This window comes from Dicentrarchus labrax, unplaced genomic scaffold, assembly GCF_905237075.1.
Source record: "Dicentrarchus labrax unplaced genomic scaffold, dlabrax2021, whole genome shotgun sequence".
In the NCBI taxonomy this organism is placed as follows: Eukaryota; Metazoa; Chordata; class Actinopteri; family Moronidae; genus Dicentrarchus; species Dicentrarchus labrax.
The window spans coordinates 23,562,791-23,588,639 of NW_026136722.1; the positions used below are offsets into that span (position 1 = coordinate 23,562,791).

Sequence of the window (25,849 nt, forward strand, 5' to 3'; positions counted from 1 at the left end):
ACGAAACTGCTCATGGAGAGTGCGTGACTGAAAGTCTTTTTAGTGTTAATCAATGCAGTATAAGTTTAGAAATGTATGCCACATAGCAACAATAGAAACAATGGTGCCTCAGAGACCTTCCTGTGTGAACATTCACAAACAAGACAAGGATGGGCTTGTGGGAATATTAGAAAAAAAAGCATATTTGCAACAATCAGAAAGGTCAGGACACATAGTGACGCAGGGCGACAGCCCCTCTCAGTGTGCACATTATGAACTGAAGGTCTTAATTTTCATGAATTAAGACACCGGATGTGAAACACAGTTAAAGGTCCAGTGTGTAACATTAAGGAGGATCTACTGTCAGAAATGAAATATAATATTCATAGGTATGTTTTTATTACTGTATAATCACCTGAAAATAAGAAACCTTGTTTTTTCGATTGCGTAGAATGAGCAGTGTTTATCTACGGAGTCTGCCATGTTGAACCATTATTGTTCTACAGTGGCCCAGAATGGACAAACCAAACACTGGCTGTAGATAGGACCTTTTGTGTTTTTTGAGTTTCTCCTACGCGCTTGGTAACCCTACTGAATCCTACACACTGGTCCTTTCAGTGGGATCGTCTTTGCCAGAGGCACACGGCTCACCTGTGGTACATTCAGAAAAGAAAAGGTCTTTCAAAAAATAAGAAAGTTCAAAAGGCATTGTAGTACACTTGGACACAGGGAGGGACATCCCACTATAAACACTAGAGCTGTGTTCTATATGTAGTTGAGTTGTGTACTATGTTCAAACTCGGAGAAACAGTGATTTTTAGGGTTGAACTGCTTTATTCAGTGTTTTTACCAAATCTTAATCAGCAGGTCCGTCTGTTACAGAGAGGAGGAGACCTCTGTGGATAAGAAACCTCCTGAATCACGATAGGATTATAGGACAATATACGATAAAATTGCGTATTGTGAATTTCCATTACGGTGATAACTGTGAATATCCTCAGATGGTTTGACTTGAAAAATCTGTCTCTCTCTCAAGCATACAGTCCTATACTGACTTCCTGATTTAATATTAACAATGGGACAAGGGGGAGCCTGCATCTTTCCACTCATTCCAAAATCCTAATCCTGTCACCATGACTGAAGGCTTGCCTGTTTTATCCCCCAGAAAGAAAATGTTAAACCAGATGTGTGGAAACAGTATAAATTCCAAAATACAGAACAGGGAGATGTCTGTAATGCAATAAATATATATTTAACAACAGGTGTATAGCATGTTTCCTGCTGTCACCTCACTGAAAGCATGCAGGGAAAACCCCTCCCTTTCCCCTGAACAGAGCCCATGGATTCTGAAGACTGAATAGCTTGCGTGCCGCAGCAGTGAGAACCATGGGACTTTTGGCTCAGGAAACCACCTCACAGTTCACCCCGTATCAGAGGAAGGGTTATTGAGCAGGGGGAGGGAAATAGAGTGAGTCATAAATGTAGTCTCTCTCTCTCTCTCTCTCTCTCTCTCTCTCTCTCTCTCTCTCTCTCTCTCTCTCTCTCTCTCTCTCTCTCTCTCTCTCTCTCTCTCTCTCTCTCTCTCTCTCTCTCTCTCTCTCTCTCTCTCTCTCTCTCTCTCTCCAAAGAGGATGATAAACTTGTATATTCATCAGTCAACATGGATTCAAAAGATCATTACAAACAAGCTGCACGCAACAAAACCAAAATAGGAGCCAAATAGCGTGTTTCACCAGGGAGCTAAACATTGAGTTCAGCCCAACATAAACAGCTTGTAAAAATAAATTATAGGAAAACCTGAATAAATCGCAAATCCCCCCACTTGAATTTGTGCTCATTTGAATTAAAACTGATGGAGTCCATCTTTCTTATATGATACAAAAGGCTCATTTAGCACTGTCACAATACGGTACTCCTTAACTCCTCCACTTTCTCTTTCTCAAAGACAAATGTAGTGGAGCAGGTCACACACTGTGCATTACAGTTGTCCCTGATCCATCGCAGCTGTGAAAGTCGAACTGGAGGACTGATTTCATCTAACAGAAAGACTACTGATGAGTACAGTGTGGTTTGATACTGTGTGCAAATTAAAGAAGGGGCCCACTATCAAAGCCATGCTCGAAGGACAATTTGTTTATGCGGCTGTCCTGAACAAACACCAAGAAGCTGCTCCAGATAGGATCTGATATGCAGACAGACCAGTATCCCCAAGATATGAAATGGAGCCATGATGATTTTTATCTGTTAGTCCTGGGCTTTTCCCGTTTACAGTAGACTAGTATTATAAGCAAGTTCTATATTCGCTGATATTTCAGTGTAAATCAAGTCAAACTTTAAGGAATAAGCAGCTTGTCTAAAAAAAAAAAAACTATGAGAATGTGTGAAATGTGGATCCCAACATGTGCAGGTCCTGCTTAGGACAAGTAATGTTCATAAGAACGAAACAAACAGCTCATTCTGAGGTAAAGAAAACGCAACAATTCTTATTTTTAAGCGATTATACACTAATGAAAGCGTAGCTACAAATATTATATTCCATGTCTGACAATGAAGCCTTCTAAACGTCACACACTGGACCAAGATTAGTTCTGCAATGTAAGTTTTTTTAAAAACCAGCAGACTGTCCTCTCTGTTGAGTGAAAAGTTTAGAGACTGGCATGTATGTTTAACATACATATCTCTTCTGTCCTTGCTCTCAACGAAGGCGGACGAATCTCTCCCTCCCATCTCCCTTATCTTTCCTGCTTTGCTTCTCAAGTCTTGTCCTGTCTTGTCTCTAACTTTTAGGAGCCTCTCCACACTTAAATCATGGAATTGGTCAACTGGTCTCTCAACGCAATTGACAGAATTTTCTCGACGAGAAGCTCGGGTTCGGGGGAACCTGTCTGCCCTGAAGGAACGTTTGCCGCTGGTTACACGATGGACTCCTGGGAGAAGTGGAGGGTCGTGTGCCTGGTGATTCTTTCCGTAGAGGACATCGAGGATCTCTACATATTCGGAACCATGATAACAGGCTATCTGCTGATTGGATTAGGCACTGCCCTGGTGTATCGGAAAATTCGGAAGACGGTGTCAGCAGTCCAAAGCCCCATGAAGCTGCCCAACATGATTGATGGAGTGAGCAGAGCTGTTAACGCTCAGACTGTGGTCATTAACCGCAACATGGACAACATCTTGGAGAGGTTTTCGGCTTTGCAAAGGAGAATAAATCGATTTGAAGACCAGAATGAAACAATCAGAGTAAGTCGTGTCTATTGAAATGCGACTACTCGCCCTAACCCAAACAATCATAATCTAATCTGCATTCTGGCCCTCAGTGGCACGGCCATCTCCTCCAGGAGATCGCTGCAGTGAGACGCTCTGTCCTATTCCTCCCTCCCTTCCCACACGGACACCTGTTGATAGTTGACTCTGTTTGGGACCCGATCAGGGATGTCTCCATGGCAACCTGCTGTGTTATCACGATGACACCATGTGAACTGAGGCACTGATTGAGAGGCTAGACGAAGTGACTCTCCAGGCTTATGTGCACACACGCACCCATGGACACTTACACATGCGCATATGCAACACACCCCTCTACAACCCCCCCCATTCTACGCCTTTTGCCGCTTTTTACCCCCAGTGCAACAAGCGGGATTCCGCTGGCTGCGCCGATGCTGGCTGCGCCGATGCTGGCTGCGCCGATGCTGGCTGCGCCGCGGCTGCCTGTCTGCGCTGGTACGCCTCCACCCCCCTTTCCCACCTCCCCTGTTGCAAGTTGTTTTGAGTTTTTATGTTGATCATATGTGCTTATGTTGCTGAGGTTTTTTTCCCCAGTGCCACACTGTACACCCCCACAGGAGCAGAGTCTGGGAGCTTCTCTTGTTTTCTCCCCCTTTTCCTCCGCCCCTACAAGTAATTTCCCCACAGGGACTATTAAAGTATTTCTGATTCTGATTCTGATCTTGCAGACGGGGTACGTACCTCTGAGGGGATGTCCCAGACGAGCCTCTGGGGTTGGGGTAGTGAGCGGTCTACCTCGCCTTTACAGTGTCCGTCCTCAGTGTAGCCCAGCTGAAAGGCATCTGTGGCCAGGGTGTACTGGCGAAGGCAAGAGACAAATATAAGCTAATACACACCCATTTATTTTTTAATCTCTTGTTTGCTCTTTTACACAGAGATACCAAAAGGAAGTAGCTATGCTATGCTTGCTATCTACACTCATATGCCCATATCTGTTAATAGAGATGAGCTTACATGTGTCTTTCTCATCATTATTGCATCAGGTTGCTATGGAGTTAGATTTGTGTCTTTATTACATGCAAGAAAATAAATGATCTGAGAGAAAAAAAAAATGTTTGAGAGAAAAAGTTATCACACGGATAGTAAAAAATAATAATATTTGAGACTAAAAAAAGTTTTGAGAGAAAGTATTTTCTCATAGAACATAAAAAAATATAAATTTGAAATTTTTACAATTATTTCTGAGAAAAATAAATCTCTCAAAATACTTTTTTTTAACTCTCAAATATATATTATTTTGCTATCAGTGTGAAAACATTTTCTCTCAAAAAAAAAAACAAATGTGTTTCTCTTAAAACGTTTTTCTTCTCTCTCTAAAAACCTAAGTCTTTGCTCTCGATGCAATTTCTTGCTCTCGTGTCAGGATTTTGCTCTCGCTGTGAAAATAATGTCATGGGCACGACATTCTATCAGACAATATTTCCCTGTTTATCCTGACAACTTACACCCAGCTGATGAAAAGCGTCAAACCATCAGTAAAAAGTGTGGACAGATAAAGCTACAGCAGCTGTACAGGACGGTTTTGAGCACACATATTTATAGAGGCGTCCACCCAGGAGAACAACTTCAGTCGGGAGGAATATACATCAGTAACTTTGATCTCCTCAACAAAGAGTCAGCTGTAAAATCTACTCCAGATAACTGACCGATGACAGTATCCACAGAACAGGGAGGGAACTATATCTAAATTTAATTCTACAACCCTGTTGTGACAATAAAACATCCTTGAATGCTTAAATCCTTGAACCAAATTCTCCACTCTTTGACCATCTGAAGTCTATTAGGACTATAGCTATGCAAGCCCTTACAAACACATTCATTGTTCTTACGTGGCTTGTGTGACTGATTTAGGAGAACTTGCGGCATTCATTAATTTTCTCTTATTTGAATTGTATGAACACAGATTACGAGTGTTTATCCAAACACGTTTTGCACTGTATATTGCATTACTCTAAAGCAATGTTGAGCTTCCTATGTAAATTACACCTCATAATTAAGCTGATATCATCATGTTGGACTGTATAGTTCGAATTAGAAATATAGCCTGGTTCTAAATGTATCATATAGCCTAATTACATGATCATTCATTTAAAATAGCTATTGATGGGGTTCTCTTCAGGTCTCACAATGCAAAATCACTCATCACGGCACATATTCTTTCCTCTGTCATTACTTTGTCATTATGTGTATGCATCCTCGTTACAAACCCTTTTCTCAGAACAGGGTTCCTTGAAACAGATTATGGTGGATAAATGCGAAGCATATTTGGGATTGCAAAACAGTTACAGATACGATTTACGGTTCACAGTTAGTGGGAATGACAATTATTGCATTTATAACTATAAACACACACACACACACACACACACACACACACACACACACACCTCCCAAAGGTGAGCCACTGTGGGTGCATCAGCCCAGGAGTGCTCTGCATTCAGTCCACTCTTCCCATTCTTGTAGATCACAATGGAGAAGGATTTATCAAACCACCTAAGGGACGGGAACAGAAAGAAAAACAGCTCTGAGACAATTCGGAATGCTGACCTGACGTGAGGGATGACGTATACCTAGGTGTAAAAAACCACAGAACCTATTCAATTTTCTCCCTCGGACGCGCCTCACCGATCGTAACATTTCCCATGGAGCAGGGACTTGGCGTAGCGGTCCAAGTTTCCCGCTGGGTCCTCTCCCCTCATGCCTTGCTCTTCTTCATCCAAGGTTACGAAGAAGGCGGCCCTCTCGATGGCATCCAGTGATCTCTTGTTGATGCCGGAACTGAAGTACTGCTTCCTCATCTGAGCCCAAGGAATCCTGGGAGGGGGTGACACACACAAACATCAAAACAATCATGCTCAATGATCACTGGTCCATAAACACTGCAAAACATAAGCACATACACGATTGCAATCCATCACGGTTTTAAACACCAAAAACAGCCCAGGCTGCTGAAAGTGTCTCAAGACCACAGGAAGTTTATGAAAGTGGAAACCGTACTGAACTGTACAAAAGTACATCTGTACTTCTGTTGTAGGGTCAGACGGTTACACATTCAACTCTGACAACATCTAAGTTTTGTTTGGCGTTGCTTCAACAGTCCTCGCAATGTCCTGTTCACATAAAAAGACGACAGTTGAACACACCAGCATTCGCACTGAAACTCACCATTTCTCTGATACCCAGTTATAATCTTTTTGCCAAAAATGTTTATTTGGTTTGGTTAGTCTGTTCTGGGCTACTGTAGAAACATGGCAGTTCAACATTCCACTCCATGGAAGGCGACCCACTGTGTCTGTAGATAGAAACGTCGCATTCTAAGATAACAAAAACGCAACTACAGTCATGAGAACAAGTATTTGATACACTGCCGATTTTGCAGGTTTTCCCACTTACAAAGCCTGTAGAGGTCTGTAATTTGTATCATAGGTACTCTTCAACTGTGAGTGACGGAATCTAAAACAAAAATCCAGAAATTCACATTGTATTTTTTTTAAGTGATTCATTTGCATTTCATTGCATGACATAAGTATTTGATACATCAGAAAAACAGAACTTAATATTTGGTACAGAAACCTTGTTTGCAATTACAGAGATCAGACGTTTCCTCTAGTTCTTGACTAGGTTTGCACACACTGCAGCAGGGATTTTGGCCCACTCCTCCATACAGATCTTCTCCAGATCCTTCAGGTTTCGGGGCTGTCGCTGGGCAATACGGACATTCAGCTCCCTCCAAAGATTTTCTATTGGGTTCAGGTCTGGAGACTGGCTAGGCCACTCCAGGACCTTGAGATGCTTCTTACGAAGCCACTCCTTAGTTGCCCTGGCTGTGTGTTTTGGGTTGTTGTCATGCTGGAAGACCCAGCCACGACCCATCTTCAATGCTCTTATTGAGGGAAGGAGGTTGTTGGCCAAGATCTCGCAATACATGGCCCCATCCATCCTCCCCTGAGTACGGTGCAGTCGTCCTGTCCCCTTTGCAGAAAAGCATCCCCAAAGAATGATGTTTCCACCTCCATGCTTCACGGTTGGGATGGTGTTCTTGGGGTTGTACTCATCCTTCTTCTCTCTCCAAACACGGAGAGTGGAGTTTAGACCAAAAGCTCTTTTTTTGTCTCATTAGACCACATGACATTCTCCCATTCCTCCTCTGGATCATCCAGATGGTCACTGGCAAACTTCAGACGGGCCTGGACATGAGCTGGCCTGAGCAGGGGGACTTTGCGTGCGCTGCAGGATTTTAATCCATGGCGGCGTAGTGTGTTACTAATGGTTTTCTTTGAGACTGTGGTCCCAGCTCTCTTCAGGTCATTGACCAGGTCCTGCCGTGTAGTTCTGGGATGATCCCTCACCTTCCTCATGATCATTGATGCCCCACGAGGTGAAATCTTACATGGATTCCCAGGCCGAGGGAGATTGACCGTCATCTTGAACTTCTTCCATTTTCTAATAATTGCGCCAACAGTTGTTGCCTTCTCACCAAGCTGCTTGCCTATTGTCCTGTAGCCCATCCCAGCCTTGTGCAGGTCAACAATTTTGTCCCTGATGTCCTTACACAGGTCTCTGGTCTTGGCCATTGTGAAGAGGTTGAAGTCTGTTTGATTGAGTGTGTGGACAGGTGTCTTTTATAGGTAACGTGTTCAAACAGTTGAAATACTTATGTCATGCAATAAAATGCAAATTAATTATTTAAAAATCATACAATGTGATTCTGGATTTTTGTTTTAGATTCCGTCTCTCACAGTTGAAGTGTACCTATGATACAAATTACAGACCTCTACAGTCTTTGTAAGTGGGAAAACCTGCAAAATCGTATCTAATACTTGTTCTCCCCACTGTATTCTGTGATTATACACTAATGGAAACCTATGAATAATATATTACAAAAAAGTAGAAAATAATGCATTATAGAGAAACTGCAACCAATGAGATCCATTAGTGTAATGTACTTTGGCGTAATGGGATCTTACATTTAGCGGTGATGGATGGGGATGTGGTATGAATGTAGAAGTGGAGTTCAGACATTGACATCCCAACTTCTTAAAACAGTCAAGGGTTTGGCTTCAAGTCCCACTGAAACATGCACAAACCTCGACCCACACAGAGATTGAGTCAATGAGCTGTGTGTACTAGTGTCAATCATGATACCAGTCACAGAGACTAACCAGACTTCTCAACTCTTTTCTGTGGTTACCTCAATTTACTCACTCTCCACCAATAGCAGAACACAAAATTCAGCTGTTCACATTTGAGCTCATTTCTCTTTCTGTTTGTGCAGATATCGTATGCAGTCATGTATTAGATCATCAGCTGTGTGCGATATAATGTGGACAGACGGTAAAGGCATCAGGCTGGTGAGGGGTGCGTGTGTGTGTGTGTGTGTGTGTGTGCGCTCTCTGGTGCAGCACAGTTTGCAACTAGAGGTGGACGATATATATCGTTTGCGATAATATCGTCATTGTTGTTTTGACGATGTGCAAATTTCCATTATCGAGTATTTAAATTACTTCGCCAAAAATATTGAAAAGCACGCGGGAACTCCTAATATCCACTTAATACACGGTGCAGCAACGCTCTCTACAGCATGGCAGGATTCAGTCACACGACTAGTGGGCCTATGTGATCACATGACCTCTCGCTAGCATCCTCCTTGTGATGGTAGAGAGAAAATGCAAGCACCTCCAGTCCCTGAAGCTACCGGTACTTCAGATGATTTAGTACCGAGACGTGGGTCTACCTCTCTGGCATGGAAATGGTTTGGTTTCGAAAATACTTTTTTAGCACAGCGCTCAGAGCGCTTCAAGTTGAAATCTATTCAACTTTTAACACCACTGGGCGTTTGGAAAATGAGTTTTTGAGCGCTCTCAGTGCTAAAAACGCGTTTGGTGGACACAAGCCCTAACTCAGACAATTCCAATCACATTTTAAAGGGTATCGACTGATTATCGTTATCGCCAAAATCCCAAAAAATAGCGAGATATAATATCGCCCACCCCTATCTGCAACACACATGTTTCCCTCCTAAGCTTCCTATTGGAAAAATACACACAATCCCAATACTCCCGGCATTAATGATTGGCCAGTGCCTAAACTCCTGGAAGTCTTTTTCAAAACACAGACCCGACAAAGTATGAATTCAGGTTTTTTTTTTTACGAATCTCCATCACGTTGTAGTTATTTTGGCATCCTTTTGATCGGTTTATTGACGTTCACAGCTACATCTGTTTATTTTAGGCTCATACCACTGTTGTAAACCAAATAAAAAGGGCCACTATCAGTAAACTAACACAAGTACCATTACTCAGCCACTACTACAGAACAAAAGGACAAACAGGTTCTACAGGTAAACACAATGCTACTTATGCAAAAACCCATTCCCATACGCCGCAGTGTAACCCCACCCTATCACACCTACCGGTCTCCTGCAGTGAGAGCTCCCAGTTTGTCCTCTCCAGGCTTCGGGGGTGAAGGGTCATCCAGAATCCTCTGCATCTGGTGCTCAATCTCCCGAGGAGATAGCAGCCGCCCCGCCCGGTACACCCAAAGCCGGAAATAGCGACCCTTGTGATAAACTACAACAAACTCGCTATCCTGCCAGTGCTGGAGCACATCTGTGGGAGAGGGTAATCATTTATTTTTGTCATCTGCTATTACAACACATATTTTACTTAAAATTTAGAGACGTTCTGGCTCTATAATGGAGCCTGAGTCTGTGTGGTTTTTTCTCCCTGAGATTTGATTCCAAGAGGATTGGCTCTGTGCGCAAACATCAGTTTACATAATTCCTTGTATCCAATGTTTATATAACAGACATTAAACTATGGGATACGTGTGTGTGTGTGTGTGTGTGTGTGTGTGTGTGTGTGTGTGTGTGTGTGTGTGTGTGTGTGTGTGTGTGTGTGTATTACCGGTCTCGACTCCTGGTGTGCGTGTTGTGTTGAACATCCTCTCACACTGAGCCGCACACAGAGGGATAACAGTGCCTGGAACCCGACTCTGACACAGGGACACACACATGTATTATTCATATTTATTGTTTAATGTGACGCTCTCACTTGTCGGGACCCCCACTAGGGGTCGCCAAAGCTTCACAGGGGGTTGCAAGGCCTTCTTGGTTTTAAGGGGTGTAAGAAAACTTAAACTTAACTTTTTAATATCTAAAGTTTGAAGACCTGACCTCAAGCTATATTCAGAGAGTCTTCACTCTCACTAAACTATCTACTAAGTTTATTTTGAATGTTTGCTATAGTGAAAAAACAAATTGTCTGTATTCACAAATAAATTATGTGAGAGACACACATACTCAAATACAGTAAGTCAAATTTAAAAGTATTTCTTAAAAACCTGAATATACCCACTGTTAACTGATGTAAATGTAAATAACTAAGATGAATTGTAACTGGATGTGTTGTAATGTTTAGATTTTTCTTTTTATTAATTTTTAAATGTCTTTGAGACTTTTATACGTTTTATGTGCCTTCTTTGTATGAATGTTTTGTTGCGTGCGGACCACAGGTGAGAGTAGCTGCTACCTTGGTGGCATCTAATCTGGATCCAGGATTAAAGAATATATAATAAACACCTTCACTAAACAGCCTCATCCTGCATTATAAAAATATGCAATTAAAACAACCAAGGAGCTAATAGCCACGTGTCAAGAAAACACTGAGTTTGACAAAACAGAAGCCTATGAAGTATGTGTTAAGTATTCAAAAAAGACAGACAGAAGGTTCCTAGAAATACTGTATCAGTAAAACACATCTGTGATGCAATATTGACAGGAAATAATCTGCACTGCATATATATATATAAAATTTGAAATATACATAAAATATGTCACTTAGTCAGGGGTCGTCGTTTTTGAATTTAATTAATTAAAACATTTTATTTTAAAAAAGCGGTCCATTAAAAATGGTTGGGAATGGTTGGGAACCACTGGGTCAGAGCATCATCAAAGGCACTGTGTGATCTTACTGGTTTGAGCTCCTCCCGGTTGACCTTGCGGCGGTAGAGCAGCAGGGCAGTAATGGTGTTGCCTGCCCTGGCCGCCTGCACCGGGGTCGGGGTCACATACAGGAAGTCCTGAAAGCACACACACAGGAAGTCACAACTAAGACTAAAATAGATTTATGTTTATGATGACATAAGAGAAACAAGGGTGAAATATTGGACAAATTTTTAATGCGACTGTAAACAAGAAGAAACAATAAGGGGTTAGGACAGGATTGTTAAGACCAGAAGGAAGAACGCTGAGAAGGAAAGACGTATGCCAGACAGTTTGGCTCGTCTGCTACTCAAGCTGAGGATAGCAAAAGATTTAGCACAGTTTTCTAAGCTGCAGTTCAGTGAAAAGGAAGTTACCATGCCATAGTAGTTACTGTTGACCATTAAGGGACATCGGCTCCTCAAGTAGATGTACTCCTCCCACCAGTCACTCACCTGGAACCAAAACAGGACATTTTTTTAATATTTCGTATACCCGGTCCAGTATGCAACTTGTACAGTGTGATGTAGAAACTTGAAGCATACAAGATAAGATATAAGATTGCAGCCCCCTTTTAACAATGTATGCCGACGTATTTACAAAATAAAATAATTTAATTAATTCAAATTTCTTTGTATTTTTATATTAAAATCTCAAAATGTTGTCTTTCTGTAAAACAAAATGTGATGCATGTTTACGTAAGCATGAACTAACCGATTTCAACCAATAATATCATCCATATGTCAATCATTCTTCAACTTTTGGCGACACAGAGCAAAGATTCATGCTAGCTTAAACTGTTCCATTTGAATGATCAGTCGAGTGTCAAAGTGGTTGCATGTCAGTCAACTGAAATTATTGTGTTAATGGTTTTCAGCTCTTGTGTGTACACTTACATAGTTGGTGGCCCACAGAGCTTTGAGTCTCAGGTAGCGCTGCAGGCGGTTTCCCAGGTTAGCCTCAAAGTGATTGGCCAGTTTGGTCATTCGTTTAAACTCTGGATCAGTCAACAGAGGGCGCACTGACTGCAGGTACTGAGAGAAAACAGTGCATCAGTTATTTCACTTCTTCATTTAAAACAGTATATACATAGACACTGTGTGTGAAGATGAGCCAAACGAAGATGTGTGAAATGCGTTCCATGCGTGAGTCAACTCACCCGGCTCAGTGTGTCTCTGATGGCAGGAACTGGCAGGTGAGGTAGAGAGGTCTGATAACTGTACAGCAGAGGCTTCCTGCTCGACAATAACCTCAGCAGAGTCTGAGAGAAAAGACAGAGGGAGACTCACAATGATACAGAATCTCATTTTATTGGGATAAGTAAGAATAAACTATGGGGATGACAGCCTCTGCCTTTTTAAAACATCCTTTGCATTATGGCTGGCCGATATGACTAAAATCTCAAATCCTGATATACATTTTATATCCCATAACTATATATACATATATATATATATATATATATATATATATATATATATATATATATATATATATATAAAATATAATATATATCACAATATTGTATATTTTCTGTAAATTTGATGAATTAATACTTTATATAACATGACCACATGGACATTGTTTCAAATTAAATACTCAACCAATAAAAGGCACTTACGGAGATTTGATTATTTTTCTCATTAAACATGTAAGACAATATAAAATATTTATACGTCTCATTATGACTTCCAGCGACCCATTTTGCAGAGTAACACAGAGAGACAGAGACAAAGAGAAAGAGAAGTGTTATCTGGTCCTTGGATACAATGGATTATGAAGTACAGACCAGGTAAATCATTCGGCACCATACTGGTTTCACTTTTGGTCGTTTCCACAGGCTCATCAACATCCTCTGCACAAAGCTGCTTTTATGAACTTAACCACAGTGTGTTTTTTTTGGCACTTTATAAAGCAACCTCCAGGAGAGACGGATGAGAGGCAGGATGAAGCAAGCCTGGTGTGTGTGTGTGTGCACAGCAGAGCACTGTTGCTGGTGTGTGTGTGTGTGTGTGTGTGTGTGTGTGTGTGTGTGTGTGTGTGTGTGTGTGTGTGTGTGTGTGTGTGTATGTGGGGGAGAGAGACAGCAAGGTGAGCAGATTAAAGTAGTTTGTGAATAAACAGGAGTGAAAGGCTTGCTTTGCATTGTATCCCGGCCTTTTTGTTTCTCATATCAAATACGGAAGAATGTGATTTGTAACGTAAACGATAGAGCAAAATTATATTATACCGGCCCTACTTTGCACTGTGTCATATTTAATAGTATGCTGCTGCAGCTACCACTAGAAAAAAAAAATGTAATTTGTATCAATGGTCCAAAGCAGTCTCTGCAAAATTATATTATATTACAATTATATTAAATATGCAAAACTACAAAGTGGAGAAACGGCTTACCACCCAGACTTTGGTGACGTTGGAGACTCGGCCGTGTTGCTCAAACATCCACTGGTGGTAGGAGAGCAGCAGTTTGAGGCAGAATCTGAGCGCCAGGATGAGAGAGAGCCACAGCAGGGTGCTGAAGACCAGCACTGACACCATGGTCTGCCCCTGGGAACTGAGAGACACATGGAGACTGGACAGAGAGGGGGGAAAGGACAGTTACTGGCAACGTAGACTAACAGAGTGTCTGTTAAAAAGATAAATTCTGCACTTCTTAAGGCTTTTTAAACCCATTTGTGCCCACGTCTGAAATTTTGTTTTTAGAGTGTGAAATGGGATTGCCTGTGCACAAATCTGAAGAAATTTTTAAAAAAATAGGTCAGACCATGTGGCTAAAAAATTTACTTTTATCCTACTAGATTTAGTCTTTGGGCACAGGGGACTGCTGAATTTTCATAAAATGGTAGACAATTCTCTACAATAGGCAGTAAAACTATTGTTAGTCAGACCCCATTGAAAACTAATGGAGGAAGTGTGTCCGTTTGCTTCTGTTAGACCTCAGATCTTGCTTTTTTTTAGATAACTTCTCAAATACATAAGTAGCTCACACAATTAAGAGAAACTTGCATAAACCTATAGGTGCCCTGAGAAACTGCACTTACAGTTGCTGTTAAATCGTAAGTCTCCTCCTCACCTGCATCACTGCCACTCCATGCCATGCTCTAAACCACTCCCAAAAGCTCCACCCTTCAGATCTGATTTCCCTCTTTTCCCTCCAACCCACACAGAGAAGCACAGAGAGAACCTGCTAAAGTTTTCCTTTTTGTTAAGAAAAAAAAAAGAGAAAATAAGACCAGATTGTGGATGCTTAAATGATAAAAAAAACATCCACCAAAAATGTGAAAACCATAACCTACCCACCGACTGAAATAAACTGTTGAAACAGATTTCTGGATCACGTGTTTTAATGTGACTGAAGTAAAGCCAAAGGCACTGTAACTCTAGACACTAGCAGTTGAAGAAAAAAATTCCATGAGTTCATAAAAGCTCATATGAACAAATACTAATTCCATTAAGATTTGATATCATCTATAAATGTTTATGCCCCTTAGCAGGGGGCAGACACACAGGGATGACAATAAAGTGAAAGTGTGTAATGAGCTACAGCCATGAGAGGAAACAAAAGTGCAACAGCGGCATCTGCTGGGTCGATGAGGACGTGAATTTATTTCAGAATCAGATGAAGTAGGAAGAAGGAGAGGAAACACAAATGTGGGACATTGACTATGATATACAGTATGTGGTGTGAACAGCAGGACAACATGAGACATACATTAAAGAAGAAATATTAAAACAAAATGTATTTAGGGTATAATAAAGAGAAAATGAATACATGCGGTAAAATCAAGACAAATATGGGAAAAGGAGGAACACAAGACTCTCCATCTTATATATATAGCGATTAAATAACATAAATATCATTCCGTGTGTTATTAGAGGTCTTATTGGCCAAAACAAATACTTTGTATTTCCTTTGTACTTCGTTTCTGATTACAAGAAACTGAAATCCAGGATATCTTGCTTGATGTTAAGTGGTGCAGATAACTATAGAAAAAGATAAATGCACTCCGTCTATATGTGCATTAATTTCATAAATGTATTTCTTGAGCAGTAAAACAGATGCGTATCGACTCTGCATTCCAATAGTCTTTTGCTCAGGAAGGTTTCTAACTGAGTGAAACCACCCAGAAGTATTTCAGTGGCAGCCATGATGCGAGCCGTTTGAATTCTCTAGATGTTAAAGAAATTTGCTTCAATGCTTCCTTCCTTATCTCTTTTAGCACAGGATACACCATCCATCCTTCACCAAAGGAAAGGAGATAATGTCATCACACAGTTCCTAGCACCAGACACATTTAAAACAATGTATCATTGTAGTTTCATAACCACAGACCATGTAAATACAGAAACAACACAGCGCCTATTTAATGCTTGTGACACCAACCAAAACTTAAGGAAATCCAAATACATCAAGATAGAGTTCGTCCCTTTCAACTCTATCCAGTTAAGGAGTCATCTTGAAGAACAAGCCATCTGAATTTCTTGTTAACGATATACCGCTCTACCTCTGAGCCACAGCCGCCCCCAAAGTACTGTATGTAATGAATATGAAATGCTGTTTCACTAAACCCCCCCCATCGTGTAATGCACTAAAAGGGTATAAAAAAACATCAAAAAAGTGCCCATGTGGGAAAACTATACACTTTAGTCTGGCCCCTTACTCAATTCCTTTTTTATTATTATTATATTTTAATGACTCAACTATATCCCATATATTCCTTTAACGTTATTATATTATTTCAACATGCCCTGTTTGCTTTGTCTTTATTTTCAACAATATCTATTCTTTTGTTACTTCCTATAAGGGGTAGAAGAACATAGCAAAAAATATCACATTATGGTATTTTGTTTTGTGATATTGTATCGATTCTCAACAACACTATAGATTTTTGTTTATGCATTATGCGTGGTGTGTTCTTTATACTATGACATTTTTCCTAAAATTAGATTTTAAAAAAAGAGAAATCACAGTATACAGAATTGATTACAGTATCGCAATACATTGAATCGTAATTGATGGTTACACAGCACAGCATTGAGTTTGTGACTGTCCTTATCTTCCATGTGTTATAAATAAAGTTCTCATTTAAAAGCCGAGTGTAGGTACCCCGTTTCCCCCAAGTCCTTATGAATTCTCTTTCACTTGAGCCAAGGAAAAGTGTTTAGGAAAGGACGTAGGAAGTCCTTTTTTTGACAATTTGAACGCAGCCTAGGTCTTCATCAGGGTCTAATCAATCTGGATTATACACCAGCCCTGAGTGGCCTCCTACCCGACACTTATGCTCTATACAAAACATGACCCATAGAGGGCACACAAGTAATAGCTGATATAAGCATACAAGGCAGACAAGTGCATCTACAGTCCAGCACAGTGACAATAAAAGACAAAAACCCAACAAATACAAATACCTAAAACATATTCAGTAAAATAATTGACCCAGAATGTGTGAAACCAACTTCATACTATTTTACAAACACTGCAGAGGTACGAATATACACAGGCCTTTTATGTTTTATTTATTGAATGTAGTGTATATATATTTTATTGTATTTTGTTGTATTTTATTTTATTTTCTGCACTCATTGCACTACATTTCCCCTACAGCAGATCAATAAAGGAACATCTTATCATCTTATTAATAATTCAGTTAATTTCAACAAAGGAAAAAAAATGAAGAAAACTAACAAAAAGGTGTATGAGCAGAAGACTTGCAATGGGAAGTGCTTTTGCAGCTGAGAATCTCCTTGTTGTTCAATTAGTTGTCTGATCCCCTACAGCAGTGGCTCCCAACCTTTCTGCCCTACAGAATGGTTGAATAATTAAAGCAATTATTGGAGTCTATTGTAAACTGACATGTGTAAGAGATGATTAAAATGATCAAATTTTTCAGTCAGTTTCTGACTAAGAGATGACTGTTTAAACTTAGTAAACTGTATATTCGGGAACACAATTCCACTTTTATCCTGTAGCAAGTGGCAATGTGCTGTATAATGCTTTTTTAATTTTTAATTTTTTAATGTGCAGAATGCAGAAGCTCCCCCAGTACCCTAATATTGATTTAGATATGGTTAAGCACATGTCTGGTTGTCAGGGTCCTGCTCATCAGATTGCATTTTAAACTGCAGCTGTCATTTTCTCCTTGTTGCTTATGCATCACATCTGCAGCCACTGACTTCAGAACAAATATTCACAGTCTGGAATGTGGCAGGTGTGTGTGTGTGTGTGTGTGTGTGTGTGTGTGTGTGTGATTGACTGTGAGGCTGACAGTGATTCAGCGACTGTAGAGCTACAGTTATTGAATACACTGGCAGGGAAGTAGGGCAGAGTTCAAGTACAGCCACCACACCCACATTGATCCATAATGACTCATCGGCTTTATTTACTATGAGGTTATGTTTGTTACTGGTGTGCAACAGACTGGAATTTAAATAGGAGCTGTCACTTTCAGCTGGCTGCACGCTCATGCATAGCTCAACCGTTGCTGGATTTTTGAGGCTGACGCTATTAAATATTATTTATTTGATAATGGTAGATCAGCCGACAAACTGATGCGGATCCCTTGGTCCCTTAACAATGTGACCAAGATACTATGTGGGACATTTCACAGTGTAAAAATAAACCTGAGATTGCTCTCTGGTGGACAAACTGCAGTTCCTCATTAACTTATTGGCCAATATACATGTAGCCGTTATCAGTCTAGCTCTATGTTCAAGCATTACACATTCTTTTAGTGCTAAAGATTGCTGTGTATTGCTCATTTATATTAGAGCCCAACTGATATGGGATTTTTGAGGCCGATACTGATTTTAGGGGGAAATAATTTATTGGCTGATTACCAATATCAATCCCTCCAGGAAGCTGTGATGTTGCAATTATAACAATTAACTCAAATTCAACCAATCACTGTTGCTACTCAACCTTGCAATTTTGTCCAGTCACCGCAACTTTTCCACAAATTTGACCATTCATAAGTCACCACACTCACTTCTTGTTTCTATTTGTGAATATGCTGACGTGTGAATTATTTTAATAAAAATCATAATTAACTGTTTGGCTGATCAATCACCAACTGTTGCTACTCACTACACTGCTGCTGCGTCCACACAGCCAGCTGGGCTCCAGTGTCTATCAAGCCCCAGTTTGCTACATCCATCTCCACAGTTTCAAATGATCTGATGTTAGAGCAGGTACCTGTCAGAGTGCAGGACCCTGTGTCTCAGGGTGTCTTTAACAACAGAAGTGGTCTTTAATTTTTAATGTATTGTAAATGAAAAACACAACAACTATTTTTGCAACTTTCACTTTCCCCCACAATTCATTGCAAAAAAAAAAATCCTGGAGGACTGCGTTATGGAGGCTTATATAGAGCTTTTCTATGTGGACTGAAATGACTGCAAAGGTACTCAGAAGGCTACTTTCTTGAACAAATAACTACCGGCTGATAATATCAACTGACCGATAATTAATAATATATACATATAAAGGCACTATATGGGCACCTATTTACGTATATAGACAGAGAGAGATACACTGTGAAACAGTAGATTTAAACAGTGAACATGCATCCATTTCCCAGTTTGTGAGAAAGAAAGAATGTAAAAGAAAAGATGAAAAATATCTTAGCGTGATATTTTGTTTTGTGATATTGTCTTGATTCTCAAGAACACTGATTTCTGTGATTGCACACCATATCCTGTATATATAAAACCTCCATATATCACCTTGCTTCCAATATCACAATACACAACAATATATTGAATTGTGATACGTATTGGAGGCTCTTGCCAATACACAGCTGTGATTCTTCTTATCGTTTAAATGTCAGGTGGCACTGTAATTGTAAAAACTTTTTAAGAGTGAACTTAATACAAAAAAAAAGATCCGCCCATATTTAATGTTTGAATTTATTAAATGGGCTATTATGAGAACCGCTTTGAGAGAGAGACAAGAGCAGTGGTATCCTCTGTGTTGTGTGTGTTTGTGTACCTTAGCGGCAGGTGCTGCTGTATCTTGGTAATGAGCCCCATGCTGGGATCCGAGCGCATGTACATTGTGGCGAGGATCGCTATGACGACAAAGAGCCAGGAGGAAGGGCTGGCGGGGTACACTCCCTTGATCACTCTGTTCTGTTACAACAGAAGAAGAAACAACAGGCATTGTGATTAGTTTTCCACTGGAGCACAGCGGCTCCTCTTACAGACAACTGCAGGTTATTCCTATAGAGAGAACATTTGAAAAACTGACTCTCAGATTTAAAGTTAGAAACATTTTCACATACATACTTCTGTATCCACTTTCTCCAACAAAACGTTACACAAACCCCTGAATACCCTAAACGTTAAAGTTACATCAAGTGTATCAGTGGCAAAAATGCACGTCAGTACATGTTAGGATGCTCATCATTCCTCACCTATACAGATGGGAATTTACACCCTGTAATTAGGCCTTCAGCTCCCCCTGGAACACTAATTACACCCCCACACCACTCCTCCAGATTATAACCAGACCCAGTTTTCAGCAGTGACCCAGAATGAAAATCTGTGGACTTTAGCTGAGTGAGGTTTTTTTTGTAATGAGATAGACCATAAGCTAACAAAGATTAGTTTGAGCAGAAATACACCAAAACAACCAAAAACGACCTCAAACAGGCTTAAAGAAATATGTAGCAGATTTTAGTAGAACCTTTAGATTTTATTTAATGTAAAAGACGACTAGCATAAGGTTCAATGTGGAGCAGAGAAAAAACTCATTTGCAAAACCATTAACCAATAATCATTTATCAAGTAGCTTAAATCTTCTGTTATCAATTTCCATTGCGGCTGAGCTAGAGATACATGATGTACAGTTACCAATGACAACAACAAAAAATAAAGACCAGAAGCAAAATGCATCACAGTCAGCTGTTTTCATGCCTAGACACCATGACTCAGCAGAACCTACACCCCCCCTCACTGTACTGACTGGCTAACCTAATTATTACACATTAGATCTAAGTAACAGACGTTTAAGAAGAACACAAGCAGGGATATCCAATCATCCTCACTCTCATTCGGCTGACTCGTTTCTTCCACGATCGTACTCCAGACAGGTAGATCTGGTTCAGGGCCTGATAGGACAGCTGCAGGTCAATCCCCTCTGGCGTTATGGTGAACTGGAACGCCACCGCCTGGTGGGCCTCTGCCATCGCTGTGGAAACACAAGTGAACAAAGATGTAACCATCAGTATCACTCCTTGAATTAATTAAGGTAACTTTTATGACAATAACTTTTTGTCATATTCACTGAAACTTTCACTATATCCTGACAGTAGAACATGAGACAGATAATCTGTGAAACAATCAGGTTCCTCTGGCTCCTCCTAGTGCTCCTAATGGCATTTGTTAGAATCCACTGAGCCTGAACGAAAACCACCAATCAGAGCCAAGAAAGATAGTTGATTGTTGAGTTTGTTAAAACTTTCTCAGCTCTGTTTGGTTGTTTTTGCTCAGGCCCAGGTAGGGCTAGGTGATAAAAATAAAATCTCCGATTTTTTCACACCAAACCCGATTTACGATTTTAATCGATTTTTTTGTAGACTGTTTTTCTCTCTGACACTCTGACCTACGGGAGCCCAAAGGTAGCGGCGGTGTTTTGGAAGTTCAAGAGAAAACCGATTTTAACTAAAAATAAATCGTGTTTAACTACGAATTCAAATTAATCAATAAAATCGTTTTATCGCCCAGCCCAAGGCCCAGATTTCTGCAGCCACAGTAATGGTTACATACAACTCATCGTTGCAGAACCAATTGCTGATTTTCAACAGACAGTAGAGCTGCAACAAACAAATATTTACAGTATCGATTAATCTTGTTAATTATTTTCTTGATTAATCGATTACTTGTTTGGTCCATAAAATGGCGGAACATTTTTCACAAAAGGTTACGTCCTCAAATGTTTGTCCACAACCCAAAGTTATTATGTTTAGAGTCACAAAGAACTAAAGAAACCAGTAATTGGTAAACCAACAATATTCACATTTGAGAAGCTGAAATTAGATTTTTTTTTCTTAAAAACTGACTCAAAACAATTCGATCGATTATCCAAACAGCTGGCGATTAGTTTGATAGTTGACAACTAATCGATTAATCGTTGCAGCTCTAACAAACAATCTGTGTTTTCCTATTCTATTGTGTTTCACTTAAACCCAAGAGCTTAAAAAATATATATATAAATATATATATTTATTATACAAGTAATATATTACTTGACTTAGACTGTGGCAGGATATTATGACAGGATTTTATAACCTTAGTTAGTTTTCTGACTTTATGAACTCAGTATAACAGCTACTTTTATAAGCAAGCAGGCTGTATGAACCCTCTGTGTGACAATACTTGAGTAATTTAATGTGTCAGTGGAATGTTGTTGTCTCACTGCTGCAGCAACAAGAACACGGAGTAAAAACTGCTCATAGTACACTCTGCGTTGTATGGTAGGTTTAATTAGTAGACATACAACAAATCGATCATTTGTCATTTTAAACCTGGTTATATATAATAATCCTTAAAGATCCCCTCCAGACCTGTATTAAGGCATATATACAAATCAATCTCCTCCTTCTGCCTCATTAAAACTTCCAGAATCTGTGAATATGCAAATTCTGTTTATTTCTAACATTTTCCTGCTGGACACTCTCCTCCTTCACTGTAAAGTCCATTCTCAGTGGATGTGCACTGGTGGCTTCAGGTTTCTACATCACACTGTACAAGTTGATACTGGACCAGGATGTTTGTGTCACAAATCATGCTCATAGGCCCTGCCCCTTAAAATCAGATTTTTAATGAGCACAGAGAAACTTTCCACTTTCAGCAGATGAATGTGAAAACTGTGGCTGTGTACTGGCAATACGATATCACAATACAGGTGTTACTATTCAGTATATTTGCTTTATTGCAATATTGTAAGCAAGGTGATATACTGCGAATTATATAAAAAAATCGAATTTTAGGAAAATATAGTAGGAAAGTAGTATAGTAGTAGTAGTATAAAGAACACACCACCATACGTACGCATGAAATCTGAGTAAAAAAAAGTTGCTGCATTTGTATTTATTACAGTCCCTTTAACATCCAACATCAGAGCGCTCAGTTTAAACTAGCAGTTGGGGGTTTAACCACAAAAATCAATCGTTTGAGACTTAATACAATATCACAAAGCAAAATATCGTGATATATTTTTTTATCTTTTCTCACACCCCTAGTGAAAATATCCTTCTAATGTCAGACTCTGCACATACATCATTCTGCACAGTGATGATCAAACATCACACTGTGGGAACAAGAAGAAACACTGATTTGTGGAGTTACTTGAAGGAACTTTAAACATTTAAGGTAAAATAAAAACAGCAAGATTACCACATAAAATAGTGAGTATTAGCTCATGTAGCCTATAAAAACAGCCAGTATGTCCTACACTGCTGTGTGAATATGTCCTTATATTGTTGTTTCATCACGGTTGCCATGAGGAACGCCTGCAATCTGACTCTTACATTAGGAAAGTGAATGCACTGTTCAGAGGTAATGGTCAAACTAATGGCAAGTCAATCCTCTTTGTAGCTGAGTTCATTTAGCTTTATGGGCAGAAAAATACTGTTTGGCTCAGGAACCACAGTAATGCATGCTGCTAATATAGAGTACTTATCCCGCTTGGGCAACCATCAGCGTCAGGCTGACATTATGAATGACTTAATATTTATGAGCTGCTAGCCCTGGTATCATACTGACTGACTGAGGTTCTGTTCCTGCAAAGCTGTGTGAACAGGAAGAATCCTTAAAATAGCTGAAAACAGGTAATCCAGTTTATCCGGCCTTTGTTAATTTGAGCAAAAATGCTTCATGAGTAAAAATACAACATGTTTGAAGCCATTGCTGGTGTCCCAGTTGTCAATGTAGATTTTCTACCTAGTTTAACAACACATGCTCTTCAAAGCAGTGCTTGAGGGCTTCGACAGCTTCCATGAGTGCTCTTCAGGGCAAGCTAGGAATAGACCTTTAGTCAGAAAAACCTGTTACAGCAGGAAGAGCACAGGTGTAGACAATAAAATGAACGATGGCTGAATTCCATTTAGCTGCTTCAGTTTCAGCGTCCTGGTATGCTGTCTCACTGTCACACTGTGGTGACTTCCTGGGACACTTGAATAGAACGGATCCATTGTTAAAGATGCCCAGACATTGAACAATAATGTGTGTTCCAGGCAAAAACAAAAGAGTATAAATTCCACATTCAAATCTTTAAAAAGGCATCTACTCCTTTTGTATCTTTAAAAGTATAATCTGTGTTAAGAAAGGTTGGACAGAGACATTTATCATTCAGCCTTCCTTAGTGGACAGACAGGGTGCTGCCAATCAGTCACTGACTGGACTTAAATCCCACAGTGTCACTGCTGGATTGGTTTGTTTTTTAATTACTTTAGTTCCTGCGTAATCTCTTCAGAATGTATAAATATGTCAACTTTTGGTCGTTGCTGTGCTGCTCAGTTTTCCAGGCTCAACAGACAATAACAAGTCTGATGGAAACGTATCTGGCAGGTCCAAAAGCTCAAGTTCTCCTCTGTGTGTGTGTGTGTGTGTGTGTGTGTGTGTGTGTGTGTGTGTGTGTGTGTGTGTGTGTGTGTGTGTGTGTGTGAGAGAGAGAGAGACAGGAAAGCCTGACAGCTCTGACTGTGTAATGCGCTGTTGCAGATGAACGGGACCTCTGGTACATACTGGATGATGACATAACAACCATACAGTGACAGTCACACATCCTATACAAAATAGTTCAACATATTATCTGTGTGAGGTCATGTTTGTGTGTGCATCGGTTGGCCGATTACGTGGTGTTTTGATATAGTTGTCGACAGCTGATGTCTGCGCTCACTAGGCCCAATAAACAAAGAATGTGTGCAGACACATCAGCACAGTGTGGCTGCTGTGGAACGGCGTTGGTGCTACTCTGTGGGAGTTTTGGGAAGGTGGTAAAAAAGTTAGCTTCTAGCCCTGTACTGTAACTCTCAAGCATCCTGCTGCTTACCTAACTGTCTTCAGTCACCACTGTCTTTTCTAAATGTTAACCCTTTTCTCCTAAATTACACCAAATCTAATCTACAACCGCCACTGGCTACTGTTGTATATCAAATTTGATGATATAGTAATGCAGTTTAATGACGTTGCTTCTAGGGCTTCACAACATGGTAAAAACATCACATTGCTATTATTCTGACATATTGCAAGATTATTCACGATTAGTGCAAACATTTTGCATCACAACAGAATTACATTACATTTTATTATACAGTCGCCCTGCTCTTTAAATATGTGCATCGGCCATTGAAATATCAGTTGACCACTAGTGCAGACCTCTACCATCTCCTCCCCTTATCTCTATCCAGCCATGCAACTGATTGCTGCATATTTTATCACTTCCCACAGTATTTCACACAGCTATTTGTGTGTACATCTGACTGAAAGAGAAGGAGAGAACTGAAAAAGAGAGAAAAGAGAGAATGACGATGGGAGGAGAAGTGTGGGCATGTTAGCTAGCACTCAGCTGCTGATGCAGCGATGGACCTCCAAATGATTTACATTCACCCCTAACCATTATCCCTTCTCTAAACTGAACTAAACAAAGCCTGTTACCTTCACCCAAAATAATCTAATCTAGTACATTAAATATGCAAAGAGTGGCCATAAAAACTGTTGCCTGGGAACTTCTGTACAGATCCCAGTACTGGGTAGGTACAGATTAGCCAGGCTATGAAAAGTACCAAAATACCCTGGTTTCAAAGTCTTGTCCAATATCCTAGAGCTGTCCCTGCTTCTCACATACCCTGCCTGCTGTCAGTCCCTAGCCTATCATGACACATCTCATCCAAACCCAGCTCCAGTTTGAGTCCCTCACCACTACCACTGCCATTACATTCCAGTCACTGACATTAATACCTATAATAAAGAATTACTACACAGAAACAGCCAGTCTTCTCTCTGATAGTCATATAGAGGCATCAGTATTAAATTAAGACTGTTTCATAACCAGTTAAAAGCTAATACTAAAAGTATATTTAAATGCAGGAAAGAAGCCTCAATATACAAACATACACTGACGATAACGTGCTTTATGTTGGTTCATGTTGCATAAATAGAACAAGGAGATTCACAGTTATCATCTCTGTTTACGTTAGGAAACTTCCTTAAAAAAATCCTTTTTACAACGCAGGGTTCTAGCTATCTGCCAATTATTGTTTTTCATACCTGGAAAATCTGCTAAAGTCTGACAAATTGAAATGAAAGGATGTTCTCCACAGTTACAGAGACACAACACCAACTATGTCACTAAATTGAACAATATGCTGAGATATAGGCCTGCTGTGCATAGTTTTCTTACATCCCTTAAAATCAAGAAGGCCCTGCGACCCGCTGTGAAGCTTTGGCAACCCATAGTTGGGGTTCTGAAAAGGTTTTCAAATATTATCAACTATATATTTTTAGGAATATTGGATGCTAAACTCGTGACAGGCACAAACTGGAGCTAACACAAATCCAACTCTTGTTGTGGTTACGGGTTAATTGTCCAGGTTGCAAATACTT

At 40.1% G+C, this 25,849-nt stretch overlaps 1 protein-coding gene across 1 annotated transcript in view; it reads right to left on the reverse strand.

Moving 5' to 3' along the window:
* cpt1a2b (carnitine palmitoyltransferase 1A2b) overlaps nt 1–25,849 on the reverse strand; it is a 45,136-nt gene that overhangs the window by 15,652 nt on the left and 3,635 nt on the right. The window contains exons 2-13 of the mRNA XM_051386857.1: nt 20,290–20,432; nt 19,233–19,372; nt 13,640–13,817; nt 12,405–12,506; nt 12,142–12,279; nt 11,623–11,700; nt 11,236–11,343; nt 10,170–10,257; nt 9,677–9,872; nt 5,890–6,078; nt 5,652–5,757; nt 3,946–4,062 (exon numbers count right to left, since the gene is read on the reverse strand). Coding sequence (XP_051242817.1) covers nt 3,946–4,062; nt 5,652–5,757; nt 5,890–6,078; nt 9,677–9,872; nt 10,170–10,257; nt 11,236–11,343; nt 11,623–11,700; nt 12,142–12,279; nt 12,405–12,506; nt 13,640–13,817; nt 19,233–19,372; nt 20,290–20,430 — 1,581 coding nt within the window. The 5' untranslated portion in view covers nt 20,431–20,432. The remainder of the gene's footprint in view (nt 1–3,945; nt 4,063–5,651; nt 5,758–5,889; nt 6,079–9,676; nt 9,873–10,169; nt 10,258–11,235; nt 11,344–11,622; nt 11,701–12,141; nt 12,280–12,404; nt 12,507–13,639; nt 13,818–19,232; nt 19,373–20,289; nt 20,433–25,849) is intronic.